The 21,101-nt window shown below is 35.7% G+C and overlaps 1 protein-coding gene across 4 annotated transcripts in view; it reads right to left on the bottom strand.

The window, feature by feature from the left end:
* LOC131076715 (nicotinate phosphoribosyltransferase 1) overlaps nt 1-21,101 on the bottom strand; it is a 62,641-nt gene that overhangs the window by 21,916 nt on the left and 19,624 nt on the right. For 3 of the 4 annotated variants that reach the window (XM_058014017.2, XM_058014019.2, XM_058014018.2), the window contains exons 7-10: nt 17,541-17,616; nt 16,507-16,608; nt 5,033-5,149; nt 4,893-4,951 (exon numbers count right to left, since the gene is read on the bottom strand). In XM_058014017.2, the coding sequence (XP_057870000.1) occupies nt 4,893-4,951; nt 5,033-5,149; nt 16,507-16,608; nt 17,541-17,616 (354 nt within the window). The remainder of the gene's footprint in view (nt 1-4,892; nt 4,952-5,032; nt 5,150-16,506; nt 16,609-17,540; nt 17,617-21,101) is intronic. The other variant, XM_058014020.2, reaches the window with a different exon arrangement.

Raw genomic sequence — 21,101 nt, forward strand, 5'->3', positions numbered from 1 at the left:
AATTCGAACAGCTTCATTATCATCATTACGATATAAAGTGAAATGGACATAGTAGCATTACTCAAACTTGAACGTAGTAACAATGCATTTTTTTATTTCACCACTTAATGTGTCCTAGCGATCATAGCCAAAGCAATAGTACTTCATCTCAATCATTTGCTTCCATAATAAATCCTTGACAATATTAATATAATCTAGGAGGGAAAGGAATGGACTTGAGCCTCTTGGCAAGGTAATTTACTTCTCAAATTTGTTATTGAAAAATCTTGCTAAATATTTGGCATTTAAAGGGGTCAGGAAATTTAATGATATTCTAGCAAACGGATAGATGATAGATTGGGATAAGTTGCAGCCTGTTTTCTATTCCCAATAATCATAGAAATTTTTTTGTTCTTAAAAAAGTATTTTGCATTGTCAAATTTCCACATTCGGCCTTAATTCTGAAACAATGGACAACATTAACTGGACTAATGGGATGGTGTTTAATCAAGTGAATTTAAAGAAGCTAGATGCTATGCTTGCTAATTCTTGGAAAGTCCTCAACGGCCTTAATACTAATTGGAACTATAATCTGCCCATGGAAAAGCGGTCCAATATCCTTACATTATTTTGGTCCAAAACTCTTAAACCAGAGAAATCATGTTTTAAATGGTTTTTAAGTCTTAAGAAGCTAGTCATTAATGTTGTTTTGTCCGATTCCGGTATGCCTACTCAGGTGTGCAATTTATAATAAGTCTAAAACTTTTGAACACCCTTTTTTTAATAATTTGTATGCTCATAAACGTTTGTCTTCATTTGTTGATTATGGTTTGGGTCAAGCTATCAAAATATGGCTCTACTTGGCATGAAATATGTAGTCACATAAATCTGTCCACTTAATTAAATGAATATTTAATATTTATAAGATTATTTAACCATCAATCAATAATTAATTTACCTTAACCCTCTTCTCCTATTAATTAAATAAATTATTCAATTTATTTGATTTAATTCACTTAACAAAATTCAGACCATTAATTAAATAAATAAATCATATTTGTTTAATTAAATCTTTTCTCACATTTAAATAAATTAACATTTATTTAAATCACCTTTATCCTCCACCCACTTGTATTTTCCTACAAATGCAAGTTGAACAACTATTTTAAATAAATAAATTATTTATTTAAAAACCTATTTATCCTCACCCACTTGAAACCTTTAATGGCTTCCCTTAAAGTCTTCAAACTCAATGGCTTCCTTCTAGAGTCTTTTCAAGCCTTTAATGGTTTCCCTTAAAGTCTTCAAACTCAATGGCTTCCTTCTAGAGTCTTCTTAAGCCTTTAATGGTTTCCCTTAAAGTTTTCAAACTTAATGGCTTCCTTCTAAAGTCTTCTTAAACCTTTAATGGTTTCCCTCAAAGTCTTCAAGCATTTAATGCTTTATCTTCCTTTTTCTCATATAAATAAATTAAGATTTATTTAAATCCAAAATTCACATTCACATTTAAATAAATTAATATTTATTTAAATATCTATTCAAATGCAAATTACACCATTTAATTGAAATAAATGATTATATTTTAAATGAAAATCCCAAAATTCCTCCCACTTGCATTCTCCTACAAAACCCACTTGCAATCCTAACCCCCTTCTAGATTCTTCTAACCCCTTCCTAATTAGCCTAATCCATCCCCTAAATATTGTCACATTCCTAAGCAACTTGGAGTCACTTCTCAAAGCCCTCAAAGTCTTTGAAAGACATTTAAGGCTTTAAGTCTTCAAATGGTTAACCTCTAAAGTCTTCCAAACCATTAAAGGCTCTTATATAACCATTTATGGTTAACTCACCTTTTACCTTTGGTTAGAGACTTTCCTCTAACTTAACCATCTTTTTGACTCATGGGTCTCTTCAAAGCATTTATTTATTTGACTAAGGTAACCATTTAACCCTTGAACATTCATTTATCCCTTGGATAAAAGGAATATCCATTAACCTAACCCTAACCCAACCCCCTAGGGTAACCATCATGTCCCCTCAAGCATTTAATGTTCCTTATCTCTCCTCTCAAGCCTCCTCATAGTGACACTTGTCAACATGGGATTGGGTTGAAAGTCTCACATGGATTGAATATCTTTCAATCCTAACCCTTGTTAAGATTTCTCAATCTTAACCCTTCATTTCCCCATTTTTTCTATAAATGGAACCCTTCTCCTCAAGCAAAAAAGGAAGCACTAGAGTATTGTTGTTATACTAGTATTAGCATAGAGCTTTTTCATAGCATCACTATCTACACTTGCATAGCATTTGTTTATCATTTTCAACCATCTTGAATCTCCATATGGCATCCATGGCTAGTGCTAAAAGTTGAGAGCTACACTCATGTGGAACTTGGAGAGGAGAGGAACAAGGTAAGAGCAACTATGAGCATCTTAATTAGCATTTGGAGGAGTATAGTTTATCTATTCTATATTTGTATGCTTTCTATTTCATGCTTAATATCTCTCTTGATACGCCTGTTTAGGATAATCTTTTCTTGTGCTTTTGGCTTGAATATCGAGAGAGAGAGAGAGAGAGAGAGAGAGAGAGAGAGAGAGAGAGAGAGAGGATGAATTATTCCTAGACATAATAAGATACCTTGTCTAATCTCTTAGTGAGCTCCCAATTCTTTGAATTTTGATATAAGTTACCATGATTTTGGAAATTCCAAAAGTTCAATTCTTCAACTTGCTAGAAGGGGAACTTACTGTTGTACACAAAATATAAATCAAAGGTGCTCATTTCTAGCCAAATGATAGAAGAAAAGCTAATGAAAACCTTGTTAAGAAATACTTGGAGACCGAAAGCTACAACATTCCAGAGTTGTAAGACAACAATAAATTAGATAGAGAACAGCTGGATTTAGAAATTGTGCAGCAAAACAATATTGTTTCGGTCGGCCCACTAGTTCCAAGAGATGCACATATCTTAGATGAGGCTAAACCTATCATTGAAACATATGATTATGACTTACAAATGCAGCAATAACAATATTTGTTGTTTGTGGTGTGTAAAACCCTCCCATGGGCAATTTTTTTAGCAGTCTTTTTCTGGTGATAGTTCCTTCTATTTTTGTAGTAGCTGATGGACCTATAGTATCCTATATGTAACACTTTTAATTTTTTTTGGTATGCTACATTTGTTGGCCACCATATATTCTAACCTGCTCTATTAAAGAAAATATTTAATTTAGGAAAACAACCCCGTGCTTGATTGTATTGAATGTCTTTTCATGTTTGTCATGCTTAAAGTAAATATTTTCAACCCTTCTTATTAATACTATTCATGCATTGTCTTTTGATGCTTCTACTTGGTTAACAATCAATAGTCATCAACCTAAAAATTCCTGAATTATCTCAATCTATTTGGAAAGGATACAAACTAGCTCCTACCCTTTCTATATGTCCTTGTCTGGAAGACTAGCTTCAGGACCCCTGACAGTACTATATTTATTGTTGATTTACTCTCTCAGATTGTTGAGGGCCGCATGGCTAAGGATGCAATTGCACATCCATGGGCATAGCTATCCCACTCCCATTTGTCCAAGTTAATCTAACTCTAAGCCTTAACTTGGCTCTACCACATAAGTTCTATTTGAAACTTTCAAGAAGAGCAGGAAAAGGCTTGCTAAGTTTGGTCTTGGGATTTGTTTTGGCCAGTGTTCACAGCACATTGGCTATACAAACCCCAAATGCTAACTCTATTCCACAAATAATTCTTTCAAGCATGTTTCATGGTGCTTCTCTAAGTCTAAATCTGCTTGGAAATAGGCTTCTCTGTTTCGACCCCTTCTTATCTCTTTCAAGTGAACTTCATATTCTTTGGAAGAAAAATATGCAACTCTATAAGTGCAGTTTTCAATGTCAAAAAACCTGTCAGTTGAACAAGTTCACCGTCATATCAAATATTTCTTTCTTTATATAAAATCATACAAACAAGGAAGGAACTGACATGGAGAATTTAAGGAAGCCCATCTTCATTGAGGCAATGAACACTCATCTGTCAGCAAGGTGCCTATGACAGCTGAATGGACTAGTCAACCCCCTAAGGATCCCAAACTGCCATGCCAGAGCTCTTCCAAGATTCAACTACATATCAGACCTCTAAAAATGGTTCTTCACCATGCTGAAGTTCCTCCAATGAATCTAGTCATTGCACTGCCAACCACCTCTAGTTCCCACATGTCTTGCTTGTGATGAGAGAAATTGCAGTGCAATGAAAATTTACACATCTATATTTTAAGACCTTGAGTGTGACCCTCCACTCCCCTTTCATGATATTAACTGTGAAATGATGCTTGGAGCAACTATAAGCCTGATCATCCAAGTGGGGCAGGTGGGTCAAGGAGAATGATGACCCTGCCCCTCATGCACCTGCTCTTGCTGCATGTTTGCTCTCTTAAAAGTTAAATCCCTAACAAAGGAATGATTTTGGATAATTGCTATTGTCTCCTCCACAATTGTAAGAATTACATTTCATTGTTTGCAGGCTGTGCTTCCATTCAGCCCACCCAACTTTTTGTATTAAAGTTGTGAACTTGTAGATTTTTAATTGGAAAAAAAGTAATGAAATTTTTCTCCACCACAAAAAAAAAACATTGTGGCCAACATAAGAATATGAGGGCATCTCTCATTTATCTCTCATTTAGCAAACAAAAAGTATGAGGTCAACCACACCCTAAATATATTACTAGAACAAATATGTTGGTACACGTATTTCTAATAAATAGAAAGATGTATAAAGTTGTAAATGTAGTAACAGCAGTTAAAGCACGACAGTGACACAATATGCATCTTCTTTACCCAAACAAAATACGCATCACCATACAACAATTGCAACACATGAACAAGACTACAAGAATTAGCATAACACACCCTAAATCATGCAGGGCAAGAGCAACAGCACAAAAATTGGGTACTCCACTTCTCATAACCTGCCATGAACACACTCATTATTGTCAGCTGCCAACAATCATAAAGAAACTCACATGAATCAAATTAAATAAACAACCTACATCGTAAGTGTCCACAAGAGCTTGGAAATTTGTTGGAAAAGCTAGTGCATATGATATGAATGCTGCTATCTCACTAGTATTTGTGTCAGAGAAACTTCCCCTCAAAGAATCTGCCGCCTGAGAAATTGTTACAGAATAAGAAATATTTACTAGTTACAAAAAACTAAATTTTCCAAGTCGAGTGAGCAATATTTATTTAAAAAATGATATTAAAATCTAAAATGACATTCCAAAGAGAACAAACAATATTCAAGAAGGAATTTACACTACTAAAAATGCCTTTTAAAGAACGACTATGAGCAAGGGCCATTTCTATTAACATACTCTCCTAAAGAGGTAAATCAGGTGAATGATAAAATGCTCTTAAAATATTTACGAGGGCATACTTCTAGCAAAGACTTTGTCTTTTTGTTGCGCCATATTGCACGTAGCCTAATATTTGTTAAATTCAAAAATTAATTGGAGGAAAATTCATTACAGACCTATTGTGACGTTTTCACACATCGCCCCATTGCAAATGGGGACCCCCTACTTTTTAGGTCCTCTTGGTCTTTTGGTTGTGTTTATCCGGGTCTTTTCATGGCAGTATCTCCAATCTCCTCGTTTTGCAAGTGTTTTGGGGTCAATTTGATCAAGTCTACAAGTCATTTGAATAAATTTGGCCGAGTCTGGAACCTGTTTTGTCCATTTTAGGATTTTGTCCTTCAGACTTGGATTTGAGGCCTTTCCTTTAGGGTTTTGGAAAAACTGAACATTGCATTGGAATCAGAGCCCTCCAAGGAACCCGCCAGTGAAATTTGAGAAAATTTTGAGCAACTTTCTATTTTTAGAAAGTTCCTATTTTTTAGGGATTTCGCTACCTATCGGATTGGTCCGATTTGTTGAGACATGGACCAGCTAGGACTCGAACATAGGACCTTCCATACACTGTTGGAGTGCTCTACCACTGAGCTACTTGCCCCTCTTAGACAAATCCATCGTCAATCTGGGTGTGGCTTATTTCCAACACCAACACCCCCCCTTAAGCCACACTTCTCATGTGCTTGGGGCTCCTAGCCTGGACCTGGCTCTGATACCATGAATGAGACATGGACCAGCTAGGACTCGAACCTAGGACCTTCCATATGCTGTTGGACTGCTCTACCACTGAGCTACTAGCCCCTCTTGGACCAGTCCATCGTCGATCTGGGTGTGGCTTATTTCCAACACCAACATGATTTTGCCAAAAATCAAACTTAGTAAGTGTCTCTACGACCTGTTTTGCCCTAATTCTAACATTTTGAAACACTTTCTATTTTGGGAAAGTCTATTTTAGGCAAGTTCTTCACAGGCAAACACTGAAGACTGAGCATTCCTGAACATCTCTAAATCCGAAAAATTCGGAAAAGCGGGCTAAGTGATCAAAAAATGGCTAAGTATGGACGCCCATTCCAGAAGTGGAAAGCATCGAAAATCCTCTAAGTCTGGCAAAGCACTTCAATTTCAAATATGGCATCTTGAATCTAAAAATGGTCGAAGAATGGCCAAGTCTAGATGAAACACCAAGTAAAAATCCATCACCAGAGCATTGCATCCAAATACATGAGGCTGCCAAATTTATGTGCTGGAAGAATTCCTCCACAAAACACCTTCCTGCAGGTGCAAGAAATGGTGCCCAAGGAGAAGCTAGAGCGCTCAAGGAAGGGGGTACTGGAAGGCACATCAAAATCACACCTTCCTGCAGGTGCATGAAATGGCGTCCAAGGAGAAGTTGGAGCGCTCAAGGAAGGGGGTACTGAAAGGCACATCAAAATCACACCTTCCTGCAAGTGCATGAAATGGCGCCCAAGGAGAAGCTAGAGCACTCAAGGAAAGTTGCCCAAACAGCACACCTCCCTACAAGTGGGTCTTCTAGCGCCCAAGTGCACAGATGGGCATCAAATTGGGGGGGTGCTGGAAGGTCGCCAAGGCACGCACCTTCCTGCTAGTCAATAATTTAGCGCCCAATTCAAGAGTCAAGCGCCAAATGAGGGGTGCCAAGGAAGGTAAGCAAGTGAGTCAAATTCCTCCATGAAGGTCAAATAGCGCCCAAGGTCAAGACAGGGCGCCAAATGGAAGGTGCTATGGAAAATTGGAAAACTTGAAAATTTCCTCCATGATGGCAATCTAGCGCCCAAGTGTGTGGAGTAGCACCAAAACAAGGAAGGGAAAGAATTTCCTTCCAAAGGAGAATTCCTTCACAACGTGAATTCCACACCCAGGATGAATTGAAGGTAAAAAAATTCTAAGGCAAGGAAGGAATCAAGGATGAACTAAAAGAAAAAAATTCCCCTCAGGAAATTTTGAAAAATCCCATTTCAGGCATCAAAATTCGTTCGAATTTCAAAAAAAATTCAGAATTGGCTAAGTGAGAATTTTCTCTCTCTTGGACCCTGGAACTCAAATTTTAAAAAAATCCTAAAAAATAGAATGTGGAAAATTGATGAAAAAGCTTCCTTGGAACAAGGCAAATTAAAAAACTTCAAGAAAATTCTTCTTGGATAAAGTTTTCTCTCTCCAAGGGTTTCTAGCCAAGTGGCAACTGGGTCAGCACATGTTGAATTAATGGAGCATCTTTTTGCATGTGGCCATCACATTTAAGGCATTATGGCTGATTCTTTTTGCACGCAGCCATCGTGTGTGGAGATGACAATGCATTTATGACATAATGGGGCAATTTTTGCATGAAGGAATATTCAATGCATGTTGGGTGAATTTAGTAGGGAATGGTGCATTTAGTGCATGTGGATACCAATTTTAATGGGCTGGAATTAATTGTATATGGGCATAATGGGCATTTATTTTTGATTCCCACCTTGTTGCATCATGTGTGTGGAATCTTTTAGGGGAAAACCCTAATTAGGGTTTTGCATGTAGCCAAGGCCTGAAGCCTATATAAAGGGGTGACCCCCCTCATATGTAAGGGAGGGAGATTTGTATGAAATTGTTTCGATAAGTTTTTGAGATAATAACAGTGAAACATTGTTCTTTGATGATGTCCACTTAAGTTATTTTTCAAGACTTGCATGGTTTCACCTTCCTCACTTAGAGTAGAAGTAGTATAGTGCTTTGATTTCAATGGAGAATGTAAATGGTGTTTGATGAATTTCCATGGTTCGTACTTTTTGTTGATTATAAGTTGCAATGTAAAGTTAGCCTAAGCCACCAAATTTGTGCTAAGTTTGATTGTGAATAGTCGTTTGGATTGCACCATGTTGGGTATTCAAATGCACTTTCTCAATGTGAAAATCCTTCAACATCCTCAAAAGATTGCACTGGTTTGTAATGTCCCCTCCCAGCCAGTGATCACTCATGGTGGAGAATAGCCTATTCAAGAGGCTCGTAGGCTATTTTTGGCAGAATTAGGGTTTCCATCTTCCAGGAGGATTTTGAGTGGGAAGCAGTTGGAGTCTAGGATTTCTGATTGTGTAGTTTTTCTAGGTTTTTCAGAGAGCTTCGCAGTGACGGTACATGCATCGCGTTCAGTTGAGGTTTGACTTACTATTTTTAGTAAGTAGGGTTTGAGTAGCACATTTTTTCTGGGTTTTTCAAGAGTTTTCCACAATATGGCATGCAACTACATCTGACTACTCTTCAGTGGACTTACTATTTTTAGTAATAGTTGATCCCAGTTTATGCCCTAACAGAATTGGGAGTCACTATTTTTAGTGTGGAAATTTTTAGGGTTTCAATCTAGTCTGGCAGCACCGGCTATTTTTGGCAGTTATGTGATGGCTTAGTGACTCAGTTCTATTTTTGGCAAGCTTAGTTGAGTTCAGAATGCAGTTTAATGGACTTGGTCATTTATCATTAAAATGAGTTAAGTTAATATTTTTATGACATTTGGTCTGCAAAATGGTTTATTTAATATTAATACTTTGTCCCAAGTTTATTATTTAATTATTAAATTGGACGACTTAGGAAAGCTGGAAAAAATATTCTATTCATAAGATTTTATTATTTCTCCCAAGTCTGGGATCGAAAATGGGAAAAGTATTTTGAAATATTACTTGTGGACCTTGGACAACTTCGAACTTGTCTAGGAGTGAAAAAAAAATACATCTTGGGCAGCCAAATGCTGGAGTAATGAAATGAAATGTAGTGCTCATTTGGATGAAATGAAATGTCATGTAATGTGGGCAAATTTGGAGGTGTTGAATTTGAATTTTGGTGAGCAAATGTTATAAATATGAGCTTGGGCTCTCATTTTGTCATCTTGGAAAACTTGTACTATTATGCTGTCGGAATGACTCCAGACTTCTTCGTGGGTGAAAACCTCCTAGAGCTTCTTTTGCAATTTCGAGTGAGACATCACTCCTAGTTGTGGTTCGATTTTGCTGGATTGCTTGGTTGTTTTCTGTGGATAGCGTTTTGGTTGGATAGCTGAGTGCGAGGCGTCTTCTTGCTCAGGAGGACGTGAGTTTGGGTGAAGGGCATGGCTTTCTTGCTGGTCGTACTTACCTTGCAGGTCGTACTCTACTTGCTAGTCATACTTACCTTGCAAGTCGTACTACATTGCCGGTCGAACTGTCCTTTGCTGGCCGTCCCTTTTGGGTGCTTGTTGTTGGGCGAGTTTGGTGTGTTGTGTGTGGGAGATTTCAGTGGTTTTGTGTTCAGCGATTCTAGTTTTGGGTGTGTGCGAATCTCCAATGTGTTTGTGCTTCATTGGTGTGGCTTTCCTTAGTGTGTTGTGGTTCGTGGTGGCTGATTGGTGGAGTTGCAGCAGGCTGTTCTCTGTGACAGCAATTTGGTATTATGGTTTTTACTCTCTTGCAAATCTTTTCCTTGTTCTCGTGCTCCTCCTTCAATTCAATGTTTGTAATAGCTTAAATTTCATATTAGCTACCATTTTCAGAATGATTCATTGTAAAGCTAAATGGTAGTACCATTAGCTATCTTTGTTTGCTTCTTATTTTCTTGTAATTCCCATTGTGCAAGTAGAAGAGGATGGCTTGGCCGCCTTCTATGTTTGTAATCAAGAAATGATGCAAGTCCTCCCGCTGAAATACTGCAGTTGAATTGATTTTGTTGTGTTAAAGTCCTCTCGCTCAAATACAGCGGTGGAGTTGATTTTGTTCGTAATAAGTCTTCCCGCTGAAATACTACGGTAGAGTTGATTTGTTTTGTGTGTTAGTGTTTCTTCTTAGCTGGTTTACCGCCAAGTTTTCTGGTTATCCATCCCGCTGAAAAGTGGAAGGGGATGGCTTGCCGCCCATATTGTAATCAATTTCAGTTTTCAAGCACCTAACGATCCCCTCAGCACTGTATGCTCTCGATGATAAAAAAGTGGAGGGTTACTTTCAGCAGTAATGTGATTATCTTTCTTAACCTTAACAGGTGCATTGTAGTGTTTGATGTGTTTAAAAAATCAAAAAAATTAAGGGGAATATTACACGGTTCTTGCGGAGTTGTAGTTAAACTTGGCGAAGCAGAGCTTCATTTATTTTGAATTTGTCCACTAAAGCATTATCTATTGATATCACTACCCTTAGGAGTAGATTTAGATCCTTCCAACCCTTTCCCCTTTATTTTCAATTCATTTCAGTTTAAGCAGAAGCATCACAGAATTGTTATATCCGATGATGAAATTCCAGCTAGAGCAAAGAAGTGAAAGAACGATCCAAACGTAAGTCCCCTTGGATTACCAGCATATCACATCAAGCCAACTGAATCACATCCATTGCATAACCGGAACCTTGGAGTCAATCATTTGAACTTACTGCAATATTAGCATACAATTGGACTTTGATCAAGAGAGAGTAAAGTGACCGTTGGGCAACTTTATTCTATGTTAGACGTTGTCATAAAAAACACGTCAACAAAACCTATTTCATAGTGTATGTGCTTAGCCTTTTTGAAATCGCCCACACCATTGTATTACATCAAAAATGGCTTGCTCAAACTCATAGAGTTGTAAGTTGTAACCATCTAAGCTTTTCCTAGAACATTCCTAAATAGCGACTTAGAAAAACAGAAGTAGATAGAAGTTATAAAGTTTAGAACAATAAATGCAACCTGCAATATTAATTCAAAACAAAAAAAGGCCATATAATTAAATCCCTAGAGATGCTTGTTAGGATTTTTAGTTTGAACTTTGCACCTTTTAGTGTAACACAAAACAGAACAATGTGTGAGGATAAATCTCTCTTCAAATTCAAAGGGAAAGCCCTATATAGCAAAAACCCTACAACCTAAGGACAAATCTCTAGCCCTTTACAATATAGACAATTTAACTTTAGGGGTTTTGAATAAGCATTGCAAGCAAATTAAATAAATTAATGTCTTTTTTTTCACAAATAAGAGCACAAGGCAATTCAGCACTTCTGCTCAAACTGGAAGCTTTTTATGTCTTTTACTTAAACAATCTATAGCAGCTAATGAACATGCACTCTTTTTGCCTGAAAGAAGAGATAGAAAAAGTGAGTAGAACACAAAGATTGAGTTGTTTAAACAAAGGATGCACAATTAAGTAAAGGGAATAAAGGAACTGCATACAAAGCAATAATCAATTTTATAGAACTTGCAATACAAAGCTTGCAAATTCAATAAAGCAATTCTATTTACCTAAGCATGCATACACAAGATCGTTCATAAGATGTTTAAACAACAATTTTAGTACCAAGTAGGCATAAAATTCCTGTTGAAAACCTAAGTGCCAAAAGCACTGATTTATAAGTTTTTATAAAACATTTGCATAAAAAGCAATAGAAAAGCTAGCTAAAACTTCTAAGCTATAAATAGTTTGCTTGCACACAAAGAAAGTTTACTACATAATTGCGTCCACAAATACCAAACCCTAAATCAAGAAAACTTCAAATAGATTTATATTATGGATAACTATCCACTAAAAATAGACCTTCTAGAAGATCATCTATAAATAGTAGATCTATAAATAGCTATGTACCCCAAGGACACATCACTGTGTTTTTAAGCCCATTTCCTATAGGGTCATTTTGGAGGTGTGACAAGACGTAAATGCCCATCACCAATCATCAAAAAAAATTGAAAACATTTCTAAAAGCCGAGTTTTCTGAGTGTGGTAGGGGATGACTAGGGATGGCACAAACATCCCCTAACCATCCAAGGGGTGGCAAGTGGTCCCCTAAATCCAAGTTTACATAAAATGAAATTTAAACACACACACAATTGAAAGAAAAACACCCCTTTAGACCTGTTGTAAATCTAAAGAAGGCATACTAACTACTCAAAGCAAAAAACAACCTCATTTTGCCATTTTATATATTGTGAAGAAGAAGATAATGAAAGAGAATAATTGTGAGAAGAGAAGACAACAACAATGAAAAGAAGGAAAGAGAGCATCAAAACTACATCATTAAGTTAAAAGTTGCATTGCCAAATTGGCACATCTTCCCACTAATTTTGAGTATGTAACATCTTGGAATCAGATCCAAAATCGGGTTTCAATTGTTTGGATGTCGAATCGATCTCTTCAACAGTGAACCTGGTATTTTTGGACCAATCTGGATCATTTCCATTGCATGGTTTGACTTTACAGAAGTAAAAAAAACTAAGCACTTAACATTTCACCTCCATTCGATCACTTTACACTCTTCATTCACACAACCAACATGACAACAAGCACTTTTGTAATGGCCTAAGTGGCCAGTTTGACATAATTTTGAAAAGGGGTTTGGGTTCGTTAGTACAAAAACAATGTAAAAATTATATATATATATATATATATATATATATATATATATATGTTTATTTATATATATTTATTTATGTATATATAGTTATAAATTCACCTTATAGAAATAATAAGAGTATTAGAATACAAATATCTTTAAAATTAAAAAATTTACATAAAGTATTACAATACAAATATCTTTAAAAATCAACTTAGATATTATAAATATTAAAATTAAATTAACATATCTAAAGTCAAATGTTTTAAAAGTTTAAAACTCTATTCTAAAATCATTTCGGGATACTCCACCCGACTCCCCTCTCCACCTTACTCTGCTTCAGCATCCTTGGCAACGGCGAAATCTCCCGCAGCAAAAAAATTTCTCTAGCAAAAAGTTTTGAGGGATACCGGACCGGTATCTTGGACCCGGATCAAACCAGACTCATATTGGGCCAGACAATCGATGAACCCGTTAACTTGGGCAATGGCAAAACAGGGCAAAGGAAAACCTATTGATGCAAATAGGAAGGTGTTTGCAGGACACGAACATGACCACGATGGTCTACCATCAATGGATCTAAAACCTATCAATAAAAAATTCCATCATATTTTGAGTATAATCCGCTTTACTGGAATGGATAAGCCATGCTTGGGAGAGGCTTATGATGGCATCAACTCAATGATTGAGAAGATGAAATCCATCATAATTGCAAAAGAGAAAAATCTTGAAGACACCTTCAAAGAGGTCCAATCAATCTATGTTAAGTTGTGGAACAAAATGACCACCCTACTCCATCTTCTTGCCTTTCAATTGACTCCCAAATATTACAGCAAGAGATCCTCACTATGGCAAAAATGGTGCCAACATACTATGACGCGGAAGTTAGCAAAGGGTTTAGGAAAGCTCTTACTAAACTCTTCTTCGATCTTGATATGGAAGATGCAATTACAAGTGAATTTTTTTATTTTGTAGCCTCCACTGGTCAAGTGTTTCCTCTCTCCATGACAAGTATAGGAAGGATGCTGACTCTTGGTGATACTTCAATAGCCACAAATTACCACACCTCCAAGTTCTTGCAATCAAAATTTTATCACAATTTTATAAAATTTTACCCTCTCCCTAAATTTGGTTTTATCATTTAAAAATTACTATTTTCAAATTTGAGATTTGATTTACAAAATTGTTAATTTAACAACCCTAATGAGAGCTCCCTTTGCTTTAGTAAGTTGTTAATTCGTCTTCAATTGAATGGAATTGGAGTACATACTCCTTCATTCACTTAGTGAAGTGCGATCAAATGGCACAAAGTAAATCAAAGGAGCTAGTTTACATGCATTCCAAATTGCATCTTCTTACTCACAAAGATGATGAGTACAAGGAAGGGGCAACAAAGTTGTGGGAAATAGAACTAGAGCAAACTAACTTGGATCTTTCTTTTGTTGCACAATCATCAATTTTTGAGGAGTCCAGTAGCCAACATACTTTTAGTCAAGTAACAGCGAGGTTTGATCATCTAAAATTAATGTTCAACTAATTGTCTCCTCACAAATGGTAATAGCTAGAAATAGCACAAGCTTTAAATAGCTTGAGTTAAGAATAGCCAATCTAGCAACGAGCTCTTGGCAATGATTCTAACAAATATTTTTCATTCTAACCATGGAAAATCCTTTGAATAAGCCTTGAAACCTAATGACCAATCTTGGTGCCTTGAATATTGAAAACCATTCCTTCCACTAGTAGTTACACCAAACCTAGCTGAAATCTGCAACCTTGGATACTCTAAACCCTAGAACGTATAAAAATTGTTGTTTGTCTATGACAGTGATCAAAACTGTTGCTGGTTTCACTCTTTGATGAAACTTTCACAAACCCCCTTTTTTTAAGTCAAAAAATTAACAGCAACCAAAGATAAAACACACTCAAATACATTGTAGGTATTGGGGAAAAATGTTAATCTCAAAATCTGCCAAGAAACTCAAAATATCTGCTAGCACCAAACCCTCATATAAGTTACTAAAAACATGCTGAAAACAAGTCCTCAATTAAGAAAAGTTGCAGCCTTTTTTTTATTTTTATGTGATCCTACGTATGGGCACACACCTATACATAGAGATGCATTTTTTATTGACAGGTTTTCCTCCTTGGGGTGTGTGCCTTTGTATGGGAATGCACTTTGAAATTTTCAAAAAATGTCTCTCCTTGTCTAAGCATGTACTTGTCTACAAGGTTGCAATTTTTCTACTTTTGAAAGTTTAAAGTTTCTTTTCATATAGGTGTGCACCCCATAATAGGCATACATTTGTTTTAGTTTCAAGAACTTGTAACTCTTTAGATGGGCATGTGCCTTTATACTATAATGCAATTTTTTAAATTGTCAACATCTATTTGTCTTAATTGAGGCACAGCCACACACACCAATGGAAATCTGCACAACCTTTTTACTTATGAACATTTTACTTCTCCTTTATCAAGCACATGCCACTATACTAGTGAACAAATTTCAATTTTCAAAAAGTTGCAAGTCAATGGACCACACACCCCCTAACTAGGCCATTTTCCATTTTTTGACTCTTCTTTGTCTCTTTGCACAAATGTGTGCCCTCTAACTAAGCAACATATTTTCATTTTGAAACACATATTTCACTCCAATACATAGGTATATACTCTTACACTATTTGCAAATTTTTCAAATTTTAACGCTATGCATTGCTTTGGAGTGGCACGTGTCATTTCATTAGCAAACACCTTTTTCAAATTTTAACTTGTGTCCCCTTGGTCAAGTGCACACGCCAATGCACTATGATGCACTTTTCTAACTTTCAAAAAAACTTGCACTCCTTCATTAGGGGGGTGCCCTTGCATTTGGAAACTTTTTTGTGTTTTGATGTTTTATGCATCCCTTTAGAGAGGCATGTATCTCATAATTGAGAAACATCATTTTGTATTTCAAAAACTTGCAATTCTTCATGGTCAATGCACAATCACACTGAGCAACATTTTCACTTTAGATCTTTATAAAGCTCTTCACACAAGTGCATACCCTCTAACTAGATAACATTTTGCATGCCATGGCAAATTTTCACATGTTCTCTATTATATGAGCTTTGTTCTTTGCCTTGCCAAATGTATTGGAAAGCTCCTTTCATTGATCCTACAAAGACACTAACTAGGGATGACAAAAACATAGATGGCCACAACAAGGTTCGACCTTTTAAGTAGGACTCACAATTAAGAAACAACAAGATTTTGATTTGAAATTTGACAACACAAAAAAAATTTCATGGGTACACATTGCTTATGAAAACAAAATTCCTAGAGATACCAATACAAAAGCTTAAGTAAATTACTAGAGATTTAGTTATAGCTTATTATTTGTCAACTCAAATCTCATGGAACCTAATTTATATATGACTCTTGCAATGGATTAACTACCTATGATCAGCCTTGATGTGCATAAAAATAAATTAATATGAAGTAATGTTGTTTTCTGCCATTTTTTCAAATTATTGAATGCAGTCAAAAATAGGTTAAAGTATATTGTCAACAACATTTCTGATGGAATCTGATCTATAGCAGGTTTATGACTAATTTAAGCACTAATTCATGAATGATGGATCCATGTGTTTATGAGCTTGTTGATGCTATACCAATGTATAATGATTTCATGTAGCTAGGTGACATGACCAACATCTTGAATATACAGCAAAAAGCAACTTGCACTTAAAAGAAACAAAGAAGAAAGAAAAGATCTTCAAATATTAAAATTTACATAACGAGAGATATGTAAGCAAGGTTGATTGTTACTTTCAATTTGCTTAGCCAGTGTTGTGTTAAGCTCACAAAATCCTCACAATTGCCTGTTCCATCATATCTAGGAAGTGCCCTGTCAACAATCTCATCAAGTCCCTGCAGTATCCCAGTAGTTTACCAAGTTAACATAGTTTGTCACCGTCTATTCTAAAGTAGATTGAACAAGAAACTTTTAAAAAATTGAAGAAAACATTTGATATATTAGCTTATTAAGCCAGAGAAATGTGGAAGTGAACGTATACAAAGTAAAAATAAGTCTCATATTCCACAGAATGCTCTCTGCAAAGTACTGGTAGGGAAGACATAAGAGCACAACATATTAACATACTAGCTCAAAATACATAGAGCACCTTCCATGTTTGGATTTCATCATTAACATATGTTTATAAACTGAAAAACTCAAGTAAAATTTTCTAAGAATATAGTGAAGCATATTATTGGAATGGTAACTAACATCAATGGCATGGCATACACAAAATCTAATAAGCATACCTAAAAGACAAACCTGCAGCCACATTTATCATCATAATCAGTCCATACGAAGCTCAAACCAGCAAAGATCATTAAAGACTAAAGAGAAATATTATTAATCACACAGCAGCTTTCAATGAGATTAGAAACAGAAAATCTAACTTTTTCACATCTCACATTCAAAGTAGTTTGTACATTTTCACCTTCTACAGATTTACTTAGGAGAGTCCTTAAAGAACCAAAAGTCACTTCAAATAAAAAAATTCTCATAAAGTTTAAACTGACTAGGAAAATATGACTAAAGCAGATAAATATGTGCTATAGAAATTTCATCAAAATGACTGATAAAAATCACAAACATCAAAACCCATAAATCACAAAAACTTTTAATTATATATGAAAATCACAATAATGGAACTTTAGATGGCATCTTCATTGGAACCAAATACCATTTTTTCAAATATGTTACTTTAGAGGTCCTGACATATTCAAGTTAAATCCCCATCAAATCATATCATTTTCTGTCAATGAGATTTGTTTGAGAAAGAGTAACAAACCATAAAAGAACTGACAAAAGCATGAGAGTGTGTCCCTCGAAGTGGTATGCCGAACCGTCGCCCAGCGTCAACATTGCTTCATACACATTATGCAAACATCATCAAAAACAAAAATAGAAGACTGTGAACATTTCATCAGTCACAGAAAAAAACTTTATCTAATGCAAAATAATTAATTTATAAGAAGAAGAAGAAGAAATAGATGAAAGTGTTAAAGCAGACATAAAAACAGGAGGCAACACAGTCACATACGAACAGTGCGGTTACACATTAAGCATACGGCAGCAAATTACGTAAGGGGTGCAATATCATTCAAGATATATTTTATTCTAGTTTCAGTCTGTTGAAATACCAGAAAGCTAGTACTGTGAAGTACATGTAACTTAATCAAATTTCTGCAAGAAGTTTTTCATGTTCTGGGATAACTCACAAATAAGTTATTTTCTTCATTAGTGCCCAGTGCCCACAAATTTGATACATCAAATCATGATCAGTGTTTGTGGAAAAATTTGTTGCTATGATCAAGATTCAAAAGGGAATGGTCCAGCCAAAATAGTTTCAATAACACCTCAGCATTTTACCATAATCACAATGGCAGCCAAAACTTATCAAAGATGTACACCATTGTTAAATATAACTTTTCAGAATCAAATGCATGGAGTGCGTAATACTAAAGAAATTGGCAATGACTTGTCATTCATGATAGAGATTCACAATAACCCATCTCTAATGTGTTTGAATGTTCTATTTGGCATTCATTCCATTATGTACTAGCTACAGGGATGAAAAGGTGCAATTGAACATGGCAAAAAACATTCATTACATGACATGGATCATCATTGCTAGAACTTGCACCTCGTAAGCGGTACTTCCAAATAGTTCATTCACCCAAAAACTATTCTGACTCAAGCACTCTTAACCATGAAGATTTACCCGAAACTAAGCCCATTCTAATTGTTAAGGAGCTTTCATCTCCTTTGTACTTATCGAATAATCAATTATCATTTCAAAAATAAATTGCATTTAATTGTGGATGCGTAGCAGCCGTCATCTTTCCCATGCCAATCAAAACCAGTTTGCCCAAGTTATTCAATAAACCATTCAATGCCAATCAAATAGGTGAAACAAGGCAAAACCATCAAAAGCCAAGAAAACTTGAAAGATACACATTTTATTAAAAAAATGCCAGGTTTTTAAAATTAGTAATGGATTTTCTCCTAAAATCCCTCAAAATTCATTTTTTTGCTAAGTTACCAGTTCGAGTTTGGGAGCGAGTTCGAGGATGTGAACCCGGTTTGTGGGTTCCAACAAAAAGTTTTTTACCTTTTGGGTTCCTAGTTGGGTTCGTCCGTACATATATACAAAATTAAAAGAAATACACAAAATTACAAATCTAAATACTTTTAATAGTATGCTACTTCATCATTGATCAATGCCAAATGCCAATTCAATTGATAGTTCAGAATTTCAATAATATCATATCATGTCAGATGCTCATATGCCATATAATATATATCAATGTATCATAGATTCCTATATGTCCAAGTTCACGATTCAAATGAAAATCATTACAATTACAAAATTGACAATCAAAAATTATAATTGTCTTCTATCTTCAATGTTCATCAATCATCAAAAGGATCAAGATCATCATCATTTGCTCCAAGTTCAACCCTAGGGTTCACGCCTGGGTTTGCCTGGGTCCGGATAGGGTTCACCCCAAGGGCCCTAGGGTGAAACCTGTTTGAACCAGTCACGAACCCAACGCGAACCAAGACCCATACGGACTCGGTCTATGTTAGGGGCATTTTCAAATAGCAGTTAAAAAAAAATTGAACATTCTTAAGTGATCATAAACTTCAAACCGCACATTTTGTGATCAAACAAGGCATAGCAAAACACATTCAATATTGCTCCTTCAAATTCTCACATATTTTTCACTTGCAACATGATAGAGGTAGGGTTTTTAAATATTTCTTTTTCTAAACCTAAACCCTAACCCTAATCCTATGATTAGGGTAAAGGTTTTTGTTTTTTGAAAAAAAAGGTGTGATTTTTTGTCAACCCTGACTCCTAAACTCATTTTTATAAGTTTAGGGTTAGGGTTAGGGTCAAGGTCAAGGTCAAAGTCAAGGTCAGGGTTAGTTTTTTATGTTTTTTATATTTTACTAGACATAAGATTAAGTTGTTTTTTAATCTTTCTATTAGACACTATTAGTGTTATGTAATTTATTATTTTTGACTAAAACCTAAATTATTATTTTTACTAAACCTTTAAGTTGCAACCTACTGTGTTTATAATCTTATAGTTTTTATTATTCTCTAATAGTAACGAGTATGGGCATGTTCTCAATTTCAGCCCATATTTCATCATACCACAAGAGGAAGAACTTGCATCAGCATATTGCATTATGGTTTTGTTGACGTGTTTTTTATGACTACGCCTAACACAAAATAAAGTTGCCCAACGGTCACTTTACTCTCTTGATCAAAGTTCAATTGTATGCTAAGACTGCAATAAGTTCAAACAATTGACTCCAAGGTTCCGATTATGCAATGGATGTGACTCAGTTGGCTTGATGTGATATGCTGGTAATCCAAGGGGACTTACGTTTGGATTGTTCTTTCAATTTTGTGATGCTTTTGCTTGGAATGAACTAAATTGGAATGGACTTAAATTAAAGGGGAAAGGGTTAGAAGGATCTAGATCTACTCCTAAGGGCAGTGATATCGATAGATAGCGCTTTAGTGGACGAATTCCAAAAAAAACAAGTTCTGCTTCGCCAAGATTAACTACAACTCCATAAGAACTGGTGCAATCTTCCAAAAATGTTGAAGGATTTTCACATCGAGAAACTACATTTGAATACCCAAAATGGCGCAATCCAAACGACTATCCACAATCGAACTTGCCACAAATTTGGTGGCTCAAGCTAACTTTACACTACAACTTATAATCAACAAGATGCAAAGAGTATGAACCATGGAATTTCATCAAACACAATTACATTCTCCATTGAAATCAAAGCACTACTATACTTCTACTCTAAGTGAGGAAGGTGAAACCATGCAAGCTTTGAAAAATAACTTAAGTGGACTACATCAAAGAACAATGTTTCACTATTATTATCTCAAAAACTTATCGCAACAATTTCATACAAATCTCCCTTGCTTACAAATGAAGGGGTCACCCCCTTTATATAGGCCTCAAGCCATGATTACATGCAAAACCCTAATATAGGCCTCAAGCCATGATTAGGGTTTTCCTAAAAGATTTCACACACATGATGCAACAAGGTGAGGATCTTCAATAAATGCCCATTATACCCACTAACAATTAATTCCTACATGCCCAAAATGGCATCCACTTGTGCATTAAATGCACCACTTTACATCAAATCTGCCCAATATGTCATAAATGCAATAAATATTTCTTCATGCAAAATCGCCCATGATGCCATAAATGCCCCCATCATCTCCTATATGCGACAGCTACATGCAAAAGACGCTCCACTACCTTGGCATGTGTTGACCCAACTGCCACTTGGTCAAATATTCCAG

The sequence above is a fragment of the Cryptomeria japonica genome, chromosome 10, assembly GCF_030272615.1.
Source record: "Cryptomeria japonica chromosome 10, Sugi_1.0, whole genome shotgun sequence".
Taxonomy (NCBI): Eukaryota; Viridiplantae; Streptophyta; class Pinopsida; order Cupressales; family Cupressaceae; genus Cryptomeria; species Cryptomeria japonica.